Source organism: Babylonia areolata, chromosome 18 (assembly GCF_041734735.1).
Source record: "Babylonia areolata isolate BAREFJ2019XMU chromosome 18, ASM4173473v1, whole genome shotgun sequence".
In the NCBI taxonomy this organism is placed as follows: Eukaryota; Metazoa; Mollusca; class Gastropoda; order Neogastropoda; family Buccinidae; genus Babylonia; species Babylonia areolata.
Genome location: NC_134893.1, coordinates 43,513,846 through 43,537,300, shown reverse-complemented (window position 1 = coordinate 43,537,300; position 23,455 = coordinate 43,513,846). Strand labels below are relative to the sequence as shown.

The window sequence follows — 23,455 nt, the reverse complement described above, 5'->3', positions numbered from 1 at the left end:
TGCTTTGCAAGCAAACTGTCATTTTGCACTTTCATTCATGTGAAGAGGTAACTGGTGACACAGGTTTGTATGCAGAGAGGCTACTACCAATCAAGTGCTTAGAGCAGTTATCCTCAACTAAATGATTAAAATAAGTAATAATGAACACTAAATCAGTGCTCTTTTTCAAATAGAGTTCAAAGTGTTTTACATGTATAAAACTCATTAAACAGTAAATGTTTTAATAGATGAGTTTAATTCACACACAACATGCATACTGAACAACAATAGTTTTCAGTGCAGAGAATGAGTTACAGTTTCTCTAGGTGTCATTGCGATCGGACAAATCCATACATGCTACACCACATCTGCTAGGAACGAGATTTATGCTGCATGCAGAACAGCAGTTGCACTGATTGAGTAACATTAGCTGCCCCCTACATAGCAGAAATTAAACCACAATCCTGCACCCACAGTGCAGAAATCACCCAACACCCACCCCTCTGTCGACAGCTGCGAGAGATGGAGCAAGAGCTGGAGGACGAGCGGAAGCAGCGAGCCCTGGCGGCTAACGCTCGCAACAAGCTGCAAGGGGACATCCAGGGCATGGAGCAGGAGCTGGAGATGGCCAACAAGGTGAAGGAGGACGCCGTCAAGCAGTACAAGAAGATCGCCGCCCAGATGAAGGACTTCCAGCGGGAACTGGAGGACGCACGTGCTGCCCGCGAGGAGATGGCCGGCCAGGCCAAGGACAACGAGAAGAAGGTGAGAGGGGCTGGTGGCCAGACGGGCCGGGAGTGTTCTTTCGTTAGCTGTTGGTTTGAACCCGGCACTGTTTTCTCTGCTTTGCTTTTCTTGAGACCAGACTATCATAACTTGGTGCATTTTCCTCAGTATAAAAGTTGATAATCAATCAGTAAGTATTTTATATATCAAAAAAACGCCGTCTTTTTATGATTCAGATAAAAACAAACACACCTTTCCTTGGGAAATGAGGACATGCATTCTGATAAGGAAAATAATGAAATTTTTGTGTAGCTTCAATAGTGAACCCACCTGAGGTATGCGTGTGTGATGGTGTGTCAGGTGAAGAACCTGGAGGCGGAGCTGCTGAAACTTCAGGAGGACCTGGCTCTGGCCGAGCGACAGCGCCGCAATGCCGAGTCCGAGAGAGACGAGCTGGCTGATGAGATTGGCACCAGCGCTTCCAGCAAGTGAGTAATAGCAACACACTGGTGGTCACCCTCCCTACTCCAGCACACCACAACTTCCTCTGTTTTGTTTTTTAGATATGTTTAAGTCTGACATCACTGATGGTGAATTGACAGTCAGATCAATCAATTAAATCCTGTTGTTGGTGTTTGGAGGGAGACAGAATTATTTGCTGGTAGGTAATGTCTTGTTTATGTTTCATTGTTTATTTGGGACAGAAAAGAAAAAACAAAAGTATCAGACAGGCTTGGTTCGTAAGTTTTAACCACTTTAGTGGCAGAGGAAAATGAGCATATGTAAACAACTGTCCTGTCATTTTGAAAATTACTTGGCAAAGATGCTGGAAAGTTTCTTCAGACATTTCTTCTTACATTTGATGGTACGGACTTGAATCAAGACCTATGGTCGTAAGTATGCTGTGGAAAAAGAAAAGTAAGAAATTATCTTTAAAATGATTTTCTTAAACTTTTCCCTTTGTGATACCAGGCAGTCGCTGTTGGACGAGAAGCGACGTCTGGAGGCACGCATATCGGAACTGGAGGATGAACTGGAGGATGAACACACCAACCTGGAACTGGCCAACGACAAGGCTCGCAAGTCGCTCATGCAGGTCAGACCATAGGGGGTTACTTTTTCCTCTTTCAGGGAACAGTTAGTTCAGGTTGTGGAGGGGGTGTTGAGTAAAGGACCCCAGGCTGGCCGGGTGGAGAGACATGCTGTAGTGTTAATTACCATTGCCATTTGTTTGTATGCGGTCCAAGAGCTGAAAATGGACGTATTTGTGACAGTGCCACCTGATCAGTTAGTAACTGTAACTTGTTTTGAATTCATTCCATGTCAAAAATTAATTTTCTGTTTGATGCATTTATGCAATTAAACTTGTTAACTGATGTATTTGAGACCATGTAGCCAAGCAGTAATTAATGAATAATACGTTCACTGCAGAAGAACGTGTTCTATCGTTTCTTAATTTATGTCTCAGGAATTAAGCAGAGTGTGTGCTTATGCACACACATACACACACACTCACACAGATACATACGGATGCATACACATGCATGTGCATGCACACACACAAAACCACACACACACACACACACACACACACACACACACACACACACACACACACACACACACACATACATATTCCCTCTCACCAAGACACGCAACACAACAGAACACACACACACACACACACACACACACACACACACACACAAACACACCCTCCCCAAAAAAACAACAATGAAGCGAGAAAAGGAACCTGTGTAGCAAAACATACTGACAGTAACCCGTGCCCTGTCGTGTTCCCAGATGGAGCAGCTGAACTCTGACCTGTCTGCGGAGCGGTCGGTGTCTCAGAAGCTGGAGAACCAGCGCCTGGCCCTGGAGCGGCAGAACAAGGACATGAGGGACAAGCTGCAGGAGCTGGAGGGTCAGAACCGCGCCCGCACCAAGGCCACCATCGCCGCCCTGGAGGGCAAGATCGTCAACCTGGAGGAGCAGCTCGACCAGGAGGCAAAGTCAGTGTCTCCTCATCCTGCTTCATTCATGGATGGATGTGGTTTCAGTTTCAGTTTCTCAAGGAGGCGTCACTGCGCTCAGACAACTCCGTATACGCTGCACCACATCCGCTAGGCAGATGCCAGGCCACAGCAGCATAACCCAACGCGCTTGTCAGGCCTTGAGTGCATGCTTGTATATTTGTGTACCTATCAGAGTGGATTTCTTTTTACATGATTTTGCCAGAGGGCAACACTCTCGTTGCCATGGGTTCTTTTTCAGTGCGCCAAGTGCGTGCTGCACACAGAACCTCGGTTTATTGTCTCATCCGAAAGACTAGATGCTCAGTTTGATTTTCGAGTCAAACTTGGGAGAAAGGGCAAGAGCGGGATTCGAACCCACACTCTCACGGACTCTCCTTATTGGCTGCTGAGCGTCTTAACCATTCTGCCACATTCCTCCCAGGATTGATATGGATACTAGTATTGCACCTATCCATGCTTCAGAGGCTATAAGCTCTGAGTACTTTACAAACACAATTTAGCACATATCCTCAGTTAGAGAGATACCAAGCTCTTAGCGCTTTACAAAACGGTCATTCACATAAAGGCTACCTACCTGGATAGAGCCAACTGGCAGCTGCCTTTATGCCACTCATCATTTGTTCCTGTGTCATCCAGTCAGGCTTCAGTCACACATGTACACACACAAAGGGGACTTTCCTTCAAAATTTTGCTAGATACAACTCTCTTGTTGCCGTGTGTTTCTGTACGTATTAAGCGCCTGTTGCTCATGGGACTTAGGTTTATATAGTCTCATCCAAACGAATAGCGTTAAGACCACCACTCGAGGTCTGGTTGAGGGGGAGGAAATTTCTGGCATGTGTGGTATTCGATCCCATACTCACAAATTCTCTCATTTCCTAGGGGAATGTGCTACCACTAGGCTAGCACTCCACTGCGCTGGCGTGTCTCTCCCAGTGATGCTAGGTCTTGTCACTCCACTAGTCTCAGTGATTTAGCAAAGCCAAAGTCAGTTGTGTGCGCGTTTACACAGAACCCATATTGAGCGGTGCAGTCAGCTGGTTGGTTTTCCCAAACAGGGAAGGACATGACAATATATAAGCTGTATAGGTAAATGTGTGTATGTTAATGCAGCAGAGGGTCTGAGCATTACTAAAAAAATTTTAAATATTCAATTTCAACTGCCCCATCCCCTCTCCCAGAAAAGTTGTGCTGTCCTACTTGTGGACCATTGTAGGGATTATTGTGTGGTGTCTTTATGCTTGTTTAGAACTGTGTCTTCATTTTGTCACTGTAGTGATTATTATGTCTGCATCTGCGTAATGATTAGCAGGTGTGTGCGTATATGAAAATATTGAAATTTTAATTGCCAAAAGAGAAAGAAGGTTTGTATATTTATCATTGAATTTATTCCCTTAAAAAACAATAGACAACAACAACAAAAAAGACAGTTTTAAATGTAATTGTCACTGGAGATTGAATGGTTTAGGATATTTATAAAAAATTTCATTCACATTTCAAAGACTCTTAATGAGCTCACATTGAAAGAGGATGTCATGTCTTGTGTCTTGCAACTAAAATTCACTTTTCAGTCCCAGTAGCAAACATCAGAATCAGGTCTTGTTAAAACTGCAAGGAAATATCTGTAAGAATTAAGCTTGAAAGTTCATGTCTCATTGTTAACAAATAATGCAGCACTTGTACACTCCACAAGAAACACTTTCATTCACGATGGAACTTGCGGTACTGTGTTACAGGGAGCGTGCAGCCCTGGCGCGCACAAACCGCAAGATGGACAAACGTCTGAAGGAACTGCAGATCCAGGCTGAGGATGAGCGCCGCAGTGCTGACCAGTACAAAGAACAGGTCAGGGTCCTAGTATTCTTGTTCCCAGTTCACTCACTGATGTAAGGTTTGTTTGTTGGGGTACTGGTAGCATTCTTAGTCATTGTCTCATTGTTACAACAGGCTTGTAGAACGTGAGAACCGAAATGGACAGTAGACTTTCCAGATGCACTGAGTATTTTCAAGAATTTTAGTTCATATACCTTTACATATATCAGCTCAGTCACATTGTCAGTTTTAACCTTTTTGCAGTAGTAAGTAACATTCCTGTATGATGGTAACAACAGAATGATGCATGCAGCAGTTTTCCTTGACAAAATTATTTGGAGCACATCCATCCACATCAGACTATTTGTCAATCCTGTATCCTTTGTTGAACTTTCTCCCTGTTGGGGCATGGAGGATATAGCAATATAGCACAGTCCTCCATCCTCATCAGAGCATCTACACTGGCCACACCATCACCAGGCAAAGCAGCTTAGGACACTTCCCACCTGTTTCCCCTAAGATGACAGTGTGTGTGATGTAGGGATGTGTTATACCTGACACCTTCCCCCCTCTCCCACACCCCCCAAACCCCCACCCTGTCATGGCAGTGTGTGACATGGAGGATGTGTTGTTGTTCCCCTAATGACGGCAGTGTGTATGTGTTGTGCCTGACAGCTGGACAAGATGAACAACCGCGTGAAGGCACTGAAGCGGCAGGTGGACGAGGCAGAGGAGGAGGTGGCGCGCCTGAACGCAGCCAAGCGAAAGGTGCAGAGGGAGCTGGATGACCAGATGGAGCAGAATGACGTCCTGGTGCGCGAGACCCAGTCCCTCAGGAAGTACAGGTAGGATCACTGGTCTGTGTCACCTGTTGATGCACATACAGCTCATAATCTATGAAGAAAGAAGAGGATGTAGTATTAATCCAGCAGTCCGACACTCATGTGACCAATTTTTTTGGGAACTGTTTTATTGTCTGCTTTAACCCTGTAAAAAAAAAAAAATGAAGGAAGGAAGAAACATATCAGTCCTTCAAGTGGGTGGGGGGGTGGCATTTGGGGGGATGCAGTCTGGCTGACAGTTTCTAATCATGCTCAGCACGAACAGACCCAAAGTCATGTTGAGTTCTTGTTTTTTTGCAAGACTGCTCATTGAGGTTCTGATGATATCCGTTTGATACACATTACTCCATTTAGAACAGTCTGTTGACTGTAAGAAGTGTCAGAAGAAATAAAGACTTTATGTGGCATGGCTGTTTCTTTGTGTATGTATGCGTGTGTGTGTGTGTGTGTGTTGCTGCAGTAGTGGGATAGGTTGAAGAGATTGTGGAGAATATATTCAGCATTTCATTACACATACTTAACCTTGATTATTCAGAATTTTCAAGAGAAAGAAAAAAAGGAAAGCAGACCACAAAAAATCTCTGTTCAGTGTGATTCAAATGTGGTGCCATATTTGTTGCAGGCCTTCTGCCCAGGTGCGTTCAAGTCGTGTCCCTATGAAACTTGACGACGATGGATCCGAAGACGCCCCTGATGACCATACAGAGAGCTGATCAGCAGGCCATATTGGTCCGGCGTGACTCCTGTCTTCACCAGGTCAAAGGACTGGTGTTCGGGGCTAGCTCTCTCCAAGCAGCTCTCCGTAAAATTCCACTAATGTTTACTACACAAACTGTACAGTACTAGCCAATCCAACCTGGTTTTGTTCTCTTTAGTTAACACGTGGAGGTGTTCTTGCAACTTGCCAGGACTGATGGTGGAATGTTGATGGTTTCATTGGACCAGAAATTCACTTGTTACTTAGCATTACTGCTTCATTGTACTCTGTGTACACTGCTCACTAATCGAGTTTAGAAGTTCTTTAATATTTTTCATGTCTTTCTCCTAGATTGAGGAGGCTTCCAGTGTGGTTGTCTGGTCTGAAAGAGTGGAATGCAGAGTTTGTGTGTGTGTGTATGTGTGTGTATTTGTATGAGCAGTGTATGTGCATCGGACATACATAGCACAAACACCAAGGGTGTGAAAATTTTTGATCTACAAAGGAATGGGATGCTCATGTTTGCCTGTGTTGGAGCCTGTATGGTGTACAAAAAGGGTTTGAGCAGTGGTGGGTATTTTGAGCTGGACTATGCTTCTTTTGCTTTCTTTGTTTGAGGACCACCTTTTTGTTTGGATCATTGCATGTGTTCAGTTTTCACCAGTATTGTTTGTATGTCCATGTCATCTCTGTTCAGCTTACTTCCATATGCTCAGTTTCTGCTGTAAACTCGATATATGCAAATGATAGATACCCTCCATATGTATCCCAGTGCCTGTCGACAAATCTGGTGAGGGAAGAACTGAGAGCGGAGGGATTATAGAGGTGAAAGGTGCTTTCATTTTGCTGAGAATTGAAATTGTTGAGCCTTCGCCTGAATGCTGTTGAACAGTCTCTTGTTGAAAGTGCGCCACGTTTGTTTTGAAAGCATTGTTCCATTGGCAAGTTGACATACAGTTTATATGTCAGCTGTTACAGAACCACAGGTGTATATGTTTCATGTGTATTTGACATCGTTCAGGTTTGGATTTGTCTTACCTTGCTCTGTGCTACTTAAAGATTGGAGGGTTTTGTATTGTTCTCATGACTGCTGACCGCTATGCTAGTGTTGCTGCCAGGTTTGTCAACATATTTCCTGCACAGCCTGTTCCATGGGTATGACTTGGAACACTGAATGATGAGACATGGTGTCCTCTGTCCCTTGTTCTTGTCAGAGCTGCCTTCTTCATGCTGTATTCCTGTTGACATGTCTTCATCAAGTACCATTATATTACGGGAACAAATTGACCTGGCTTTTTGCCAGTGCTTCAGAATTTCCAAACATGTGATATCTTTTGTGGATGTCATTTTGTACTTTATAATTTGTGCTGGGATCAACCAAGACAAAACTTAATTCTTTGTTCCTTAATTTTCCTTTAATACCCACAAATGTAACGATTAAATCAGGTGATATTGCCTTGCTTATTTTACTGCATATCGAACACTATGACTTTCATTGTACAATTGTAATTCCGTAACATTTTTACCTGCTTTAAGCAAAAAGTAGCAACTTCTATGCTTTGCTGATCTTCTGAAGTAAAGAATTGATATATACAATGGAAACGGCTTCTTCCACTTCTGTTCTTTGTGTGTGTGTGTGTATTTCTTGACTGACAGTCATGATTAAAAGAAAAAAATGATCATTTACTGAGAATTGAATTTTCCAGTCTGCCATTGGCAACACACTGCTTGTTTTTATGCCAGTGCTAATGAAAGGAATTGCAGGATAAAGCCTCCCACAGGACTTGGAGGTATCAGATGAATACTGGCTATAGTGTGTCCTGTCCCCTGAAGAATGTAGACCAGGACATGCTGTGTGGCATGTTGTAGTGTACTGTGTGGTGTGCCATGTGGTGTTGCATCCTGTGTTAAGCTGTGGTGTGCTGTGTCATGTGGTGTGCTGTGTTGTGGTGCTTGGTATATTGTGTGGTGTGCTGTGTGGTGTCTGGTATGCTGTGTGGTGTGCTGTGCTGTGTGATTGTGGTGAACTGTGTAGTATGCTGTGTGGTATATTGTGTGGTGTGGTGTGCTGTGTGATTGTGGTGAACTGTGTAGTATGCTGTGGTGTGCTGTGCTGTGTGATTGTGGTGCACTGTGTAGTATGCTGTGTGGTATGTTGTGTGGTTTGGTGTGGTGTGCTGTGTGATTGTGGTGAACTGTGTGGTATGCTGTGGGCCTGACAAAACGTGTTGAGTTACACGCTGGTCAGACATCTGTTTAGCAGATGTGGTGTAACGTATGCAGATTTGTCCGAACGCAGTGACATCTTGAGTAACTGAACTGTGTGGTGTACTGTACAGTGTGGTGTGCTGTGGTGTCTGGTATTCTGTGTGGTATGCTGTGTGGTGTGCTGTGTTGTATGATTGTGAACTGTGTGGTATGCTGTGGTGTGTAGTGTTTATCGTGTGCTGTATGGTGTGTGGTATGTATCAAATTTGAGTGTTATTGATTGTTATGTTGTGTGCATTGTTTTTGTGTGTATGTATGTGTCTGATGTCTGTGCAGGGTTATGATTCAAAGTTATCATTTCAATTTTTAAATGCATGTTTTAAATATTGATTTTTGCACTGTACAGTGCAAGTAAGCATATTTCACATGGAAAGGCATTAAGTAAATAAATTATAAATATCTCTTTAAAACAAATTATTTGCCAAAACACTCTTCCTGGGGTTTTAACATGAAATTTATTCAGTGGGTTAATTTCTTCAACAAAAGGATGGTAGTGAAAAAAAAAGTATATCCACAAAAAGATAAAGGGAAAAAAAACACAAGAAAACCACCACTGCATGGATCTTAAGACAAGTTGTGATCTGTGAATGTAATATGTGTGCTCACAAACGTGTTCATTGAGTGAAAAAAAAAAATCACACATTTCTTTTTCCCCTTCACAGATAATCAACATCAGGTAATACTTTGAAAAGTTGATGTTTTCAGAATACTTTATGTTGGAGGCAATTCCCCCGACTGTCAGACCTGATTATATTTTCATACTTCCTGTCAATGACTGTTGCTAACAAAGTGCCAATCTCTTCTGTGATGTCCATATAGGACATGTGGATGAAAAATACACATCACATGAAATCAGTTTGAAAAGTTCTGGCATACAATGACACATGCACCATTACTGACACCAATAATGTTTGTTCTTCCAGGACACAACTTCTGGCATCTGCTTTAACTGTCTGATTCTGATTCTTTTTCTTTTCATGACTGGAGGCTAATTTTTCACAAAAAAATCTGTCAAACCACATGGAAATGGGAGTCCTGAACATAAGCTAGCAATCTCTTCTATTTAGGTCACACAATAATTTTTATCCTAAGAAACACATTCTTCTGAGTGAATAAACAAAATTGAATTTAAGTCCATTTTGAAGCAATTCTATGTTAAGAATGTCACAAAACACACACACACACACACACACACATATAAAAAAAAACACAAAAAACCCCAGCGGACACTAAATAAGGAATGGTAAAATTGAAAGCAAGGGTATCAGAATGCACAGAGTGCTCTGGAACACAAAACCAATTATCAGTTAACTCCAACTGCTTACATCCCAGCCTGTTCCTGTTTTGAATTTGATCCTGTTGTTTTCATGACAATCCAGCTCAAGAACCTCACATGATGAGAGGCGCTGTTCAATGTCAAGTACCAGCAGTTTCTCAAAACCTGTCAATAAAGTAAAATATAAAATAATTGTTAAATGTCCAAAAGCAAAAATCACTCAAAATTGCTTCCAAACATATTTCAAACTGTGTGTCACATAATATGATTTTGACAGCCTATGCTTTGCATAAAATATACTTCTTGATCTTGACCTGTTTATCTATAATTGTTTTAAAACAAAAGGCCTGTTACAGCTTAAAATACTATTTTGAAACTTTGATGTGATTAGGGCATTTGACTAACTTCGTAACAGTTGATGGTTAGATTTTGGAGTTTAACATGCCCCTTGACTGGTAGGCACTGCCAACAGAGTAAAGACCATTATATATCCTTTTTTTCATTTCTTGACAGACTGTTTTGATCCTTTCTAAATTCTAGTGCAATACTATAGCATACTGTCACTTGTAAGGAGAGGGTGATCAATTAAATTCTTCAAAAGAAACTTGTTTTTATGCAGACAGAATCACAGGGAACAGAATGAAGTGTTATCTGGCTATAAAAGAAAATTGACTGACTGCTGTATGATTGTCCTAAGAAGAAAAAAAAAGAGAATATTAGTAAAAATATGAAAAGTAGTACAAAACATTCTTCATGATAAATTTTAGTGGAGAAATACCAGTCTGCAGATCTGTGAATTACTTATCACAAACACGTTAAAAAAAAAAAAAGAAGTTCTACTCCAAATAAATATGTGTGCCAATAATGTATCCATGCAATTGACTGAAATCAGCAGCACACTAAAACATTCTTCAAGGCAGTTGTGATATCACCACTGTTTGCAATTGTTCACAATCACACTTACAAACACATATGTGCATGCATGCACACACACACACACACACACACACATATATATATATATGCGTGTGAGTGTGTTTGTGTGTGTGTGTGTGTGCGCGACCGTCCATAAAGTTTAATCATGCAAATTTTCTCTCATACGCAGACAAATGCCATAAACAAGTGCATACACAAGAAATCACTAGAAACAAAATGACTTTGCACTCAGCATGATTTGCAATCAACCATCACATGAAGGGTATGGGAAACAGTCTACATACAACTACACCCGTCAAAATGTAAAGAAAAATATTTTCATCCAAAGCACAAAACATAGCAGCACACACAATTACAAACTATGTTGCTGTTGAACTAAGAGCATTGTGTAAACCCTGGTCACTCATAACGCAGGATATTCTTTTACAAAAGAAAATTAAGCATGAGCAGAAAAAACACTGAGTAAACCCAGGATACATAAAATTTCATCACGTGCATGTGGTCAGGGCTGCTCTCTGAAGCATGCCAGATTAAACTCCTTAGCACCATTTTACAAATATGTCAGCCGGTCCTTAATTAAAACTGGACAGTAACAAATAGATGATATCATTACTCATAATCACTTAAGTGTGTGTGTGTGTGTGTGTGTGTGTGTGTGTGTGTGTGTGTGTGTGTGTGTGTTCATGTTCATTCCCTTTCCCAGTCCCTGACTTGTCATTGCCTGTAACCATAATGACATATTGCCATATAACATGCAACAAAGGGATAAATATAAATAATAATAATAATAATAATAATAATAAAAAGAATTAGCAATCATATTTTTTCTCCAATTGTTTCCCTCTACAATCCTTAGCCAGTCACCAAACAAGCACTGAACACACTTCACATTTAACACACAGAGATAAACTAGCCCTGAAAACATAGGTAAAAAATGGCAGCAAGGTTCACACCTGAATAATCTCAACACAATCAAAATACTGTCCACAGCATCTATTCATTCTCTTAATGCATACACCAACCATAAGCCAATCACCTCACACAAAAGACTGATATGGAAACTAGTCAAAAACTAATATGCTCGACAATACTCAATCAAAATCAAGCAAAACAGAATTGAATTGTCAGTAGTGGAAAGTACTGATGTAAGTTTGGTTTCAAGCTGTTTATGAAAGCCCTACTGTACACACATCACACAGAGTACCAACATGGTTTACAGTTCCCTCCTGCCAACCAAGACAGACAACAGCTAAGTACAACAGAACCTGTCTACAATGCCAAGCCCAAGGATGATAAATAATCCTGACATCTTCCAACACACCTTATCTCAAAGCATTAAACCACCCTGTCTTGCTCTGCACAATAATGACTTATGTTTTCTAACCAAAAAAAAATAAAATAAAAAAAAAGAAGATAACAGTCTGTAACGATCAGAATGAGCATCCAACAACAGAAATGTACACACCGTTAAGGCAGGATCTAAATTCTGCTGTTGAACTCTCCATTCTCCACATCTGCAGTCTTCCCACTTTCATGATCTGTTCCCATCCCACCAAGGAATTGCTAGAATCATAAAATCCTGATAATCTACACCAAAAGAATGACAAAAGGGTTCTGGAAATACTTGGCAATACTAAACAATATCAACCACAGAAGAAGCATAGATCTAATCATATATATCATCTTAATACTTACACAGAGAATGATTAATATCACCTGAAATGGTATTTACTAGAAAGGATATTTGAACTGTTCATGTAACCCTTCTTTTTTTCTTTTTTTTTTAAAGAAGAAAGCAAAAACTCATTTGTTTACCATCCATACACTCAGCAGACGGAGATCAGATCATGAATACAGTAGAATCATGTGATCACAGGTAATTTTTGCAGGAAATGTTAGCATGCAATGTGTCTGAATCAACTGTGAGTACTGCTTACTGCTTCATAAAGAGAATCCTTGAACGACTCCTAAGAAATCAAATGAATTGAAAACCAAACTTAAACAGTCCAGCCAAACAGACATTTCATCTTGCTGATCCATGAGAAAAGAGAAACTCGGTCACCGTCAACAGGATTGTTTTTTCTTGGTCATTAAAGATTCTATCCTTCACCCTGACAAACAATTAAAAAATCAGTAAAGTGATTCAACAGGTGTTAATGCTTGGCTTGTCTATTTCAATTTCATCAGGTTAATTTTTTAAAAAACAAAAACACACACACACAAAAAAACACACGAAAGAAAACAACTTTGGATTCATCCATAACAAATCTTAATTTCTAAAAAAATTATCAAACCAAGGGCAATGCACAATCATTCCAGAAGCTACTCTGGGATCACAGCTGTGTTTAACGTGTCGGAGCCAATTCTGATTCACAGAATCATGAACCACAGTCCCTTCAAATGAAATCAAGAAATTCCCATTGACAAGCAGAACTTTTCTATTTTCTCAAGAACTCTTTCACACACACACAAACACACACACACACAATTGTGGGATGTGACTGAATACACAATCATGCCTCCAGTCAATCTGAAGAATTCTTGAAGAAAAATTAAATATTCTCACACCTAAAAAGAACACACAAAAAAGAAAAGAAAAAAGAAGAGATTTAAGGGGGGCTGGGGAGGGGGAACACTCAAGTTTGCGTATTAAGACTGTTGTTGGCAGGAGTGTTGGGACTTTGGAAGTGGGAAGTTGGTACTGGCTAGGAAAGACCAGCTTCATGATGGGGCGGCACCACACTGTTATCAAGACACCTGCCCACACTCATCGGCCTCCTCCAACTGCTCCACTGTCTTCAAGCTGTTGAGAGCTGCTTCAAACTGAGTGAGTGATTTCTGCAAAGTTAGTCGAAACCCTTTGGACATGGGCAGCAGAGGGAAGTGAGGATGTCCTGGGGGTGGCTCTTTTGACGCTGGACTTTGGATGGGTTTGGCAGCAGCTTGATCAGTAAGATGAGTGGAATCGTCTGCTGACACCAAATCTTTTGAAACAGCACCATTTGAAGCAGCACTGTCCCCTGTGGAGCTGTCTTTCTTGGATTCCATCTGTACTCCACCTTCTGCACCTTTTTCACCGTCACCACTTGCTACCACACTCTGACGCTCCCCCATGCTCTCTGACAAGGACACCCATCTCCGCAGACGAGCAATCATCCTGAAAACAAACATGTTTGAATATCAGTCTATACATGTAACAATAAAAGTATATCTGGATCATGAATGCATTACACACAAATTCTACAAATTTGATTATTCCTTATTCATCAAAAAATGTAATGAAAAAAATGGGCATAGCTTTTACCCCTTGACTGGGGTGCCTGATGTACAACACAAATTGTATGACACAAGTGTGCTGGTGCTGTGTTGATGCACACTGTATGTCCAAATACCACACTCTCTGTTTCACTCAGCATTGCAGAAAACTAATTTGCCAACTAAGAATCACTCCCTTGATCTTCCTGGATGTGGGATTATGGTGAAATGTGTGTGGTTGTGTGACAGTGAGAGAAAGAGGGGTTTTGTGTGTGTGTGTGTGTGTGTGTGTGTGTGTGTGTGAGAGAGAGAGAGAGAGAGAGAGAGAGAGAGAGAACACTTAACTGTTTCAGTTTGTTTTGTTGTTTTTTGGGGGTGGGTGGGGCGGGGGTGGTGGTTATTGTTGTTTTTTCAAATGTATGCAGCATAGTGATATGTACTTTATATTCAATAATCTTGAATAGTTTAGAAGTTATAACAACTAAGTGTTATTCAAGTGTTGTGCAAGTGTTATTCTTCCATTTTCCATGCAGTGTCCTCAGCATACACTAATCCATTATATTAATCACATGACACCAAAAAGTCTCTATAAAGAAGCAAACCCCTTGCAACAGGTCACATTTTGTCATCTCCGACTTTCATTATAGTTTCAACTTTCAAGTTTACTTTCCCTTCCATCTATGCAGCTGAAAAACTGCCAGTATCTTCACTACACACAGAACAGAAAATAATACTATGATAAACAAAGGCATCTTGGATACATGTAAACTTGTAAACTTTATGTAAAAACCCTGCAGTGTGGCTTAGTTCCTGTGCTGAATGTCGCAGATTCTCATGCCCACTACGTTATCAAAATGTGTATCACATGGGATATCAAAAGTGAGTGCTATTCAGCAATAGTTTGGGTTTTGTTCATAACAATTTGAGAAAAATTATACAAACCCTAATGTCTGCTCCTCCCCCCCAAAAAAATGAAGGAAGCTTAAACAAATCTGCCCCTGAATAAATCTGATACCTACAAACAGAAATCTAAAAATAAAGCAATAAAGCACAAAAAACAAAAAAAACCCAACAACAGGGAACTGGTATCTGACCTTGGTCCATTCATTCTCAGACGTTCCTGCACCTCCTGCACGAAAGGCTTGGGTGGATCGTCACAGATAGTTGTCATGCTCTGTCACATAACACAGCAAATTGTTAAATAAGTGTGATACTACCATTTGTGCATCTCTGTTAACTGTCTTTATTTAGGCATCTTTCACAAGTGACAACTCAGCAACAAAGTTTATCATTATGAAGGAAGAATATGGCAGTGTCACTCAACCTTATCTTAACATAATTTGCACTGCATAACCACCAGTATCATGTTACAACTCAATACACGTCTTTGGCAAACATGATGAATTTAGATATATGTATGATCACTGCAAAAGATTTCACAGTATGTTTGTCTGACCACAAGATACTTTAAAAAGCAATATAAACCATATCAAATCTTCACACCCATTTCATGATTTTCGGACTTCAGTCACCTGGACCTTTTTTCCACACTGGTTTATCTGTAAAACAGTTAACAATTTTTATGGATAAAAAAATGTCTGTATGTTGTGCTCAATAGCAATAATGAGCAAAGTGGCTTAAGCATTACCGGTAATGGACAATGTTTTGCACTTTGCCAGTAATAGGCAAGTGTTCAACATTGTGCATTTCTGATAATAAGATTAAGAGAAAGAACAGCTGACAGCTTATACCATAACTCAATTCCAGGAAGACAATCAAGATCACAGATACCACTATATTTACAAATCTCCATTACATTTACAAATCTGAGTGGTCATTCATTTTCCATCAAAATGTTCTGAGTGTAAACTTCATACACTTTGTCAATTGATCATAAATATCACTGGGAAAGAAGCATTACAAACAATGAAAACACTTTCTGCTATACCATTTGACACAGCAGTTTAGTCTGGGATTTGTTAAGTCAAAGGCCTGTTTATAAACGATACTCCTAGCATGTAATGCTTTTACACATTACGATAAGAGACACTCAACAGTTGTTTTTGTTTTTTTACACAGACCACTCACCTCAACTAATCTCAGCAGTGCCATTTCATTGTACATGCGACTATTTTCCAAAGCTATCTGGTGACCCCGTTGTTTCTCATATCCTGCTTCATTGTAATATGGCTCATCAACTAGAATCAAGCCTGCAAAATGAAACAAAAAAAATCTATTAACAGTGAATTAATTAATGATGATGTTTGTGGCCCAGCCAGCCAGAAGAGACATCTCTGGTCTTTCCAAAGATTAAAACATAATTGCCTGCATCCCAGCAATACATTATAATGGCATAAAAATAAATACAAAAAGGAAAGGCAGGGAAAAACACTGTATTCAAACAACACTGACATTTCAATTAAAAACCATCAAAATATAGTTCATCTTCTTTCTTTCTGATTTCAACAGATTTTCCATCTATCAAACAATCCAAGGGGGTACTCTTCAAATTCAAATCTTCGTCATATCAATGAAACTGAGCAATTCCTTTGAACATTCATAACAAACATGGTACAGAGAGAGCATAAGATGAGGCATGTTAAGTTAGGTAAAATAGGTGTTGAGCTATGGTGTTTACATTTGTTTTGTTTTGGTTGGTTTGTTTTTTTAGTGAGGGAAGAGGTATGATGGTGAAGATTTTCTGGATGCCATTTACCAAAACAACAGCAACTCATTTGCCAAATGGTCAAATTCAAAAGAACCCATATATTTTTTTTCAATTTCATACACCAAGTACAGCACCAGTTCTGAACAAATGACCTACCTTGTATAGAAACCAACACTTGTAGTAAGTTCGACTGCTCTGTCCACACTTCCATCCCCTGAACACAGAAAAAAAATCATAATTCAATTAATATTAATTACATAACACTGATGAGCATGCAAAATATCTGTGACTATGCCCTGCAGACAAGTCTATGTTATGACAACATGAAATGTTCTCATCTTATCTTACCTGATCTTATTACCTAATCTTATCTGTATTCTGCCACAATTTTTTTTATCACATTTCTTACAGCATTCAAGGGATAAGCTCACTATAAATCACTGTTATAATCATTATCAATATTTATCATTATTATCATTATATGACAGCATAACCATCATTCAAAATGACCCTAGTCAACAACACTGACCTTTCCAGACCAGGTTCCCAGCAGGCTAACGCAGACCTTGCCATCCACATACAGGTTGGGGTTCAGACGGTCTGTGGCATAGGACAGATAGTGGAACAGAGGGGGGCTGGTGGGATAATCGTGAGGCAGCATCACGTCAAACAGGAACATGCCATCTTCGTAGGGTGTGTCACTGGGACCGTCAATCAGCACCGAAAACAGGTCCTGATAAAAAACACACTAAAGGGTGTGAAATCACAGACACAAAAACTATTTTGTTATATAAGTAAAAAAGAGAAAGAAACAATGATTTAGATCAGAATGGGGGCTGAATTTGGTCAATAGAAGGATTTCCTTGGGGCTCAAACACTGTGTTAATTGAAGAATTTCCTTCCATTACAATGGAATAAGACAATATGAACAATAATGAATTGAACATCTTTGATCAAAGATCTGATGAAAAAAAACAACTTATTTTGCTTCTTCATATCAATTACTGTTTCTGCAGTACAGATGCTGGGTTTATAAGATATATGTTATTATTCTTTAATCATAATCTAACAATCCAGAACCAGCAAAACAGAGCAGTAAACATAATTTTCATCATCACCATTACCATGTTCATGACTTATGCTGAATTTACATGGATATTCCCTCGTCTGTTTTTCCATACAGGTTTATAACTAGTCCTTACCATTCTATCATCAAAACCCTTGATGTTGATTCCATGTGGCAAGCTGGAACGCAATAGTTTGAGCTGAAACATATTGCAAAAGCAAGAGGTCAGTGAAGGATAGGGAACTGGTTCACAGTGACAAGTAAAATCTCAGTGCCATACACCTATGGCGCCAGGCACACTGGAGAGGAAAAAGAAAGCCCAAGCGCCAAAACAGGCCTGTAATCACAACCTCTACTTTCTGGACACAGGGTCACCACCACCAGACCACCATTCCCAAATGAACACACATATTGGCACATTACCTGCAGCAAAAGGCTTACATGTTACTTCTTTTCAAGAAAAGATTAAATGTGCTTGACAAATCTAACTTGGTTATGATAATTTGAAATGTACAACTTTTGAATGAAATCAATCTGGCACCAGTACAAACCTAAGGGGGAAAAAAATGTGATTCCTGCACAAGCTTAAGCAGAAGGCTGTGTGTGAAAGCAGTAGCTGTTTGATGGCATACCATGTACTTGATATAGTGAATCACTATCAGCAAACAGATAAGAGAGAAAATGCTTCTTCTGGCATCAGCACTGACAAAATTTGCAAACAATGAGCGAATGGTACATAATTTAAAGTTTTCTGTTTTTGACATATTTTACTTACTTTTAAGCAGCCTTTTTATACAATTTCTAATTAGAATTCAACACCTACATTTCAATGCACTCTTTAAAAAATAAAATTCTGACAAGTATTATACGGAAATGTGTTAAAAACATTACCCTGACATCGTTTTTAGCAAAAGCATAATTCTTGACAACAGAATTAAAAACTGATCACATATTTTTTCCACATATGTGCATGTGTATTCATATATTCTATAATACACAATCATAAATTGGTCATTGTTCCTATGACATTCACACTGTTCACCTCACCACCACCCTCTTATTTTTTTCTAGCAGTGTCTATTTCTCTATTTTAATCATACCTCTTTCCTGATGGCAGCATTGAACTTCTTGGGATTGGAGGGCATGCAGGTCTTGGAAGAGTAGCTATGACAACCAGGAGCAGAACCGCACATGAAGAAGCCTGTTGATAACAAATTGAACAACCCTGGAGGTTGTATATCAAAAACCAGCTGTGGCAATATACTGCAGGTATGGACCTATTATAACAACAGACTCATTTTGCGTAAGCACTGCCATCTCAAACACATACCATAAAATTCTGACTATTAGCTGCAACTTTCTCCCCAAACTTCTACCCCTGCAGCTGAAATAAGAGTGCTGCTTGTTTATGAACATTTCCTATGTTGCGGGTTTCCTGATGATGCGTTCATGTCAAATGAAGTTGTTGCCGTCAGTCTCCGGTCTATTTTTAGATTCACATTATGTTTCAAAAATGGTTTTTACTCTTCCTGAATTCAAAACTCACTGTAAAAGTATGCTATTGATAACTTTTTACTTTTTTTCCTCTAAATTTACACATGGCCTTTAAACATACGAAACAAGTCAGTTGATCGCCCTTGTTCAGACAACTTCCATCATGCTAAAAACATGACGCAATGCTTGCGATGCAGCTTTCAAATTGAAGGCGATCGATCTGGCTATTGAAAAGGGAAACCAAGCTGCTGCCTATGAACTTGGAGTGAATGAATCCATGATCAGACGTTGGAGAAAGCAGAGGGGCGAACTTTCTCGCTGCAAAAAGTCGCAAAGCTCGACTCTTGAATGTAGCAGTTGACAGAGAAGCCACCAGCTCCAGCCAGCAAGACTCGAATTCATCCAACAGTGAAAACAAGGCCGGTGTCAGCAATGCCATGGCAGAAGCTGTGCTTCTGTTGTTCATTCCCACACTGAAGACGAAGCTTTCAGTGGCTTCAGTGGAAATGATGACAACGACGATGAATGAACAAATGTGACTACCGGTAATTGTGTGTGTGTGTTAGAGTGTATCTTTGATGTAGCTGTATTTTTATTTTTGTGTTGCTTTGTTACTGAATTTGTAACGAAGTTGTGCTTTGCGTGTCTGACAGGTTTATATGGCTCACTTTTTGTGATTAATTTTGGACGTTTTTGCACTTGGCTTTTTGTGTAACATTTGCAGCTTATAAACCAGTGCGTCTTGTGTGTTTAAATTCCTGGGTTGTTGGGTTTTTTTAATTCAGTGGATGCTGCTTATATAACGTTGCACTCTATAGTCTAAATTTTACAGTATGTGCACACTCACATGTGTTCTCACTAACACTTGACATATGCACACACACAACCATGCATCTGACACTAAAATGAAAGGTACATGAAAAATAAGTATTTTAAAAAGTACATGAAATAAAATAATTTATATATCCATGACCAAAACATTCTTTGTCAGTAATATCCATGATCAAAACATTATTTATCAGTGCAAGGGCTTCCTGAGAATACCTAATATCTAAGAGGTTACACAGTGATCAGTTTTTACACTCAGCCATGAACATAAGTTTGTGCCCTGATGCATGGATGCATTCACACACACACACACACACACACACACACACTTTGTCTCAATTAGCATTCTAAATGGTCAAAGCAAGAATACAAACTGAAGATGACATACCTCATGTCCTTTCATATTTACAACACAATCCTATACTTAACCAATATACAGGGGGTCAAACAAGAATGGTACACAGTGCTCACTTCACACACAAACACACACACACATACACACACACAGAAAAGTGATTACCTTGTGGCAAAACCACTCCTGGAGGATCAACAATGTCCTCCTCATCCCCTGCTGCACCATTGACCATTGACGGTGGCTTGCCATCAGTACTGGTGCTGGAGGTGTTTTCGCAGACTTCCAGGTTGTCTGCCCTCACATCCACCTCAGTCCCAGCCAATGTCTCTGTCTCTGTCTCACTCTCTTTCTCGTTGTCCTTCAACACTGTTGCAGATGAATCAGCTTTGGTCTCTGCTTCTTTCTTCTCTTGCTCCTCAGGTTTCTCCTGTGGCTTGTCCTCTTGCTTTCTTCTGGCATTTTTGACTAGTTTTTCCATTTCATTCATGCACTCTTGAATACAAACCATCATTTTGGTAACAGTATCTAAAAGCTCCATCACTTGTACATCACCATCCCCAGCTGCTTGTTCATCACTGGCTTGCCTTTGTTCTTCTCTGACTTTGCTGTCAGCCGCTAATGCTATATTATCCTGGGCTTTATTTTCCCCCAAATCTTTGTTCTCATCTACATTTGCTGCAGCCAGCCTGCACGAAATGTCCTTTTCTATATCCTGGGGTCTAGAACTGCTATTGTTCTCTTCCACCCTACCTGCGGTGTTGCTGGTAGCATCCACAGAAGAGCCAAACTCCATGTCCACTGAGGTTCCTGCAAAATCTGCTTTCATATTTTTCACAGAAATCCCATGGGCTGAAGAGGAACCAAGCACTCCCTCCTGTGTCCATGTGCCCTGACTGACCTGCAGGTCTGAGGTGTCAGTGGACACCTCGCTTTTCTTCACGTCTTTGGACTGGTCAAGCAATCCCTTATTGGTGCTCTCAAAAACATGGGCCAAGTGCTGCTTGATCTTGTTGGACCTCTCCCTTTTGAGTTCATACTTGACGGATGCCACCAGATCTATGATCTTTGGTGAGTCAAAAGAAGTTGTACCTGTTTTCGTATCCTTCTCAAACTTTTGCCAGGCACGATATGCCTTCAGAATTCGCTTCAGGCATGGCAGTACAGCTTGATTTGCAGAAGTATAACTGTGAACAGCATCAGATGCTTTTGAAAACACAGTGGTGTACTTTTCACTGATGGTCTCAAAGCAGGACATGATTTTGTGCATCAGTCTCTTGATCTCACTAGTCAACTGTTCATCCATGTCTTTGAATTTCAAAAGCTTCTCTTCGTCATCTTTCAAATTGTCGTACACATCTTCCTCACTGCCAAAAAACAATAAACATACAATAAGTGGCAATGTATATAAGTCAAGATTACAACAAAATTTAAAACTTAGTTAATTTTTTCATAACTGCCAGGTGCTAGATTTTTTGCAGACACATGCATATATCATTGTGCTTTGATTTTCATGTGATTTTGTCTGTCTTGTGTTTAACCGCGTGTCTTTGTCATTAACAATGCGACATAACCAGAAGCTTTTGTGCTGACAGTAAGAAGTTATGATGATAATAGATAGTATTCGTACGGCACAAACTCCCCATAAAATGGGCTCTAATCACCTCACATGAAACAATACAAATACAATAGTGCATAATAACATACCTCTGCACATGAAAAAAACAACACATGTATCTATACACCAAGACAATTAAAAAATTGCAGATAAGAACAATCACTCACACACACACACACACACACACACACACAGACTAATATCCTACACACACACACTCGTGCACACACACATGCTCACGCACGCACAGACACCCACCCACATGGTCAGTGTGGGGTGGAAGTTACCACAGGCACTCTGTGAACAGCAAGGGCTCTTTTCTTGCTGGGCAGACTGGGGTGTTATGAATGCAAGCTGGATTATAAGCCAGTTGTTCTTTAATCTGAGAAATGTATCTATCCAGTACTTTCACAATTTCTGGTTATCTAGAGGCAGCTTAACTTTTGACTATGGGTACCTTCAGTATGCTTTCCCTCTGTAGCATTATGAATATAAAACAAAATGTACAGTGTTTGACATAGCACTGTGTAAATAAAATGACATGCTTGAACGAACAGCATGTGGTGTCGCAAAGCATGACATAACAAGTGACAGGTGTTGTGTCAAAGCAAAGACAGTAATGACATGCACACCAACAACATGCATCACAAATCATTGTTGTACTCAAATAAAGGGCTGTTTGTCACTGATTTAAAAATGATATAACCCATCAAAAATATATCATATCCTTTTTGTCCCACAACATCACATCAAAAAGAAAGATATGTTCTGGTTTGTATCTTTTGTCAAGCAAACTACAAGACTACAGTTATGAAAAACACAAGATAAAATCAAAAGAAATTTTGTTTTGATGTACATTACTCTCCTTTCATATGACTGTCACTGTCATGCCAATGTCACACAAAGATGATATGAGAACATGTCTGAATCACTCTACTTGCATCTTCATGTGCATTGTCTTGTCAGTGTTACAAGATATGGTCCATTTGCAAAATAAAATCACTTTTAAATGTAAAACTGACCCATATGATACGTACAATATACCTGGTTACTGTTGCACTCTGGTTGGTGGGATTTCAGTTTCTACACCCTGTCTCTCAGACCCGCTGATTTGTCAGTGTAAGATATTGGGTGGTGAATCCCAACTCTCAATTAAAAAAACTCAGATGTCTGTACCACTGATCAATTTTCATCATCTGCATCCTAGACACTCATTTCATTACTCTTGATAATTAACTCTCTCATTTACTCTAGTGAAATAAAACAAAGTCAGAATTATTGCAAGTTTAAGAGTAAAATCTGTCGTCAGTAAACTGATCAAAATCTTCCTTTTTTATGATCCAGATCCCTGTACTCCACTGCACTGCCCCATTGCTTTTTTTTTTTTTTTTTTAATATATATATATATGTATATATAATAAGCCCTTCTCTTCATCAATGAATTCAACTCCTCTTCCTCAGTGAATTCAACTAAGTCAGAATCATCACCATTGTTATCACAAAAATAGTCAGACGAAAACTGACCCTATAAAATAATCAAGAATGAATTCAAGAAGGCCAAGACTGACAGAGCCAACAAGCCACCAGATGACACAAATGAAG

The 23,455-nt window shown here is 39.9% G+C and overlaps 2 protein-coding genes across 6 annotated transcripts in view; one reads left to right on the top strand and one right to left on the bottom strand.

Moving 5' to 3' along the window:
• Positions 1-7,688, top strand: part of LOC143292799 (uncharacterized) — a 50,111-nt gene extending 42,423 nt beyond the window's left edge. For all 5 annotated transcript variants that reach the window (XM_076603383.1, XM_076603384.1, XM_076603381.1 and 2 more), the window contains 7 exons: positions 493-744; positions 1,066-1,193; positions 1,678-1,801; positions 2,509-2,717; positions 4,478-4,586; positions 5,229-5,398; positions 6,018-7,688. In XM_076603383.1, the coding sequence (XP_076459498.1) occupies positions 493-744; positions 1,066-1,193; positions 1,678-1,801; positions 2,509-2,717; positions 4,478-4,586; positions 5,229-5,398; positions 6,018-6,108 (1,083 nt within the window). In that variant the 3' untranslated portion in view covers positions 6,109-7,688. The remainder of the gene's footprint in view (positions 1-492; positions 745-1,065; positions 1,194-1,677; positions 1,802-2,508; positions 2,718-4,477; positions 4,587-5,228; positions 5,399-6,017) is intronic.
• Positions 7,689-8,796: 1,108 nt separating this feature from the next.
• LOC143292798 ((E3-independent) E2 ubiquitin-conjugating enzyme UBE2O-like) overlaps positions 8,797-23,455 on the bottom strand; it is a 33,726-nt gene continuing 19,067 nt past the window's right edge. Inside the window, exons 14-21 of the mRNA XM_076603380.1 lie at positions 20,404-21,602; positions 18,662-18,762; positions 17,698-17,760; positions 17,025-17,228; positions 16,652-16,709; positions 15,916-16,037; positions 14,922-15,001; positions 8,797-13,729 (exon numbers count right to left, since the gene is read on the bottom strand). Coding sequence (XP_076459495.1) covers positions 13,321-13,729; positions 14,922-15,001; positions 15,916-16,037; positions 16,652-16,709; positions 17,025-17,228; positions 17,698-17,760; positions 18,662-18,762; positions 20,404-21,602 — 2,236 coding nt within the window. The 3' untranslated portion in view covers positions 8,797-13,320. The remainder of the gene's footprint in view (positions 13,730-14,921; positions 15,002-15,915; positions 16,038-16,651; positions 16,710-17,024; positions 17,229-17,697; positions 17,761-18,661; positions 18,763-20,403; positions 21,603-23,455) is intronic.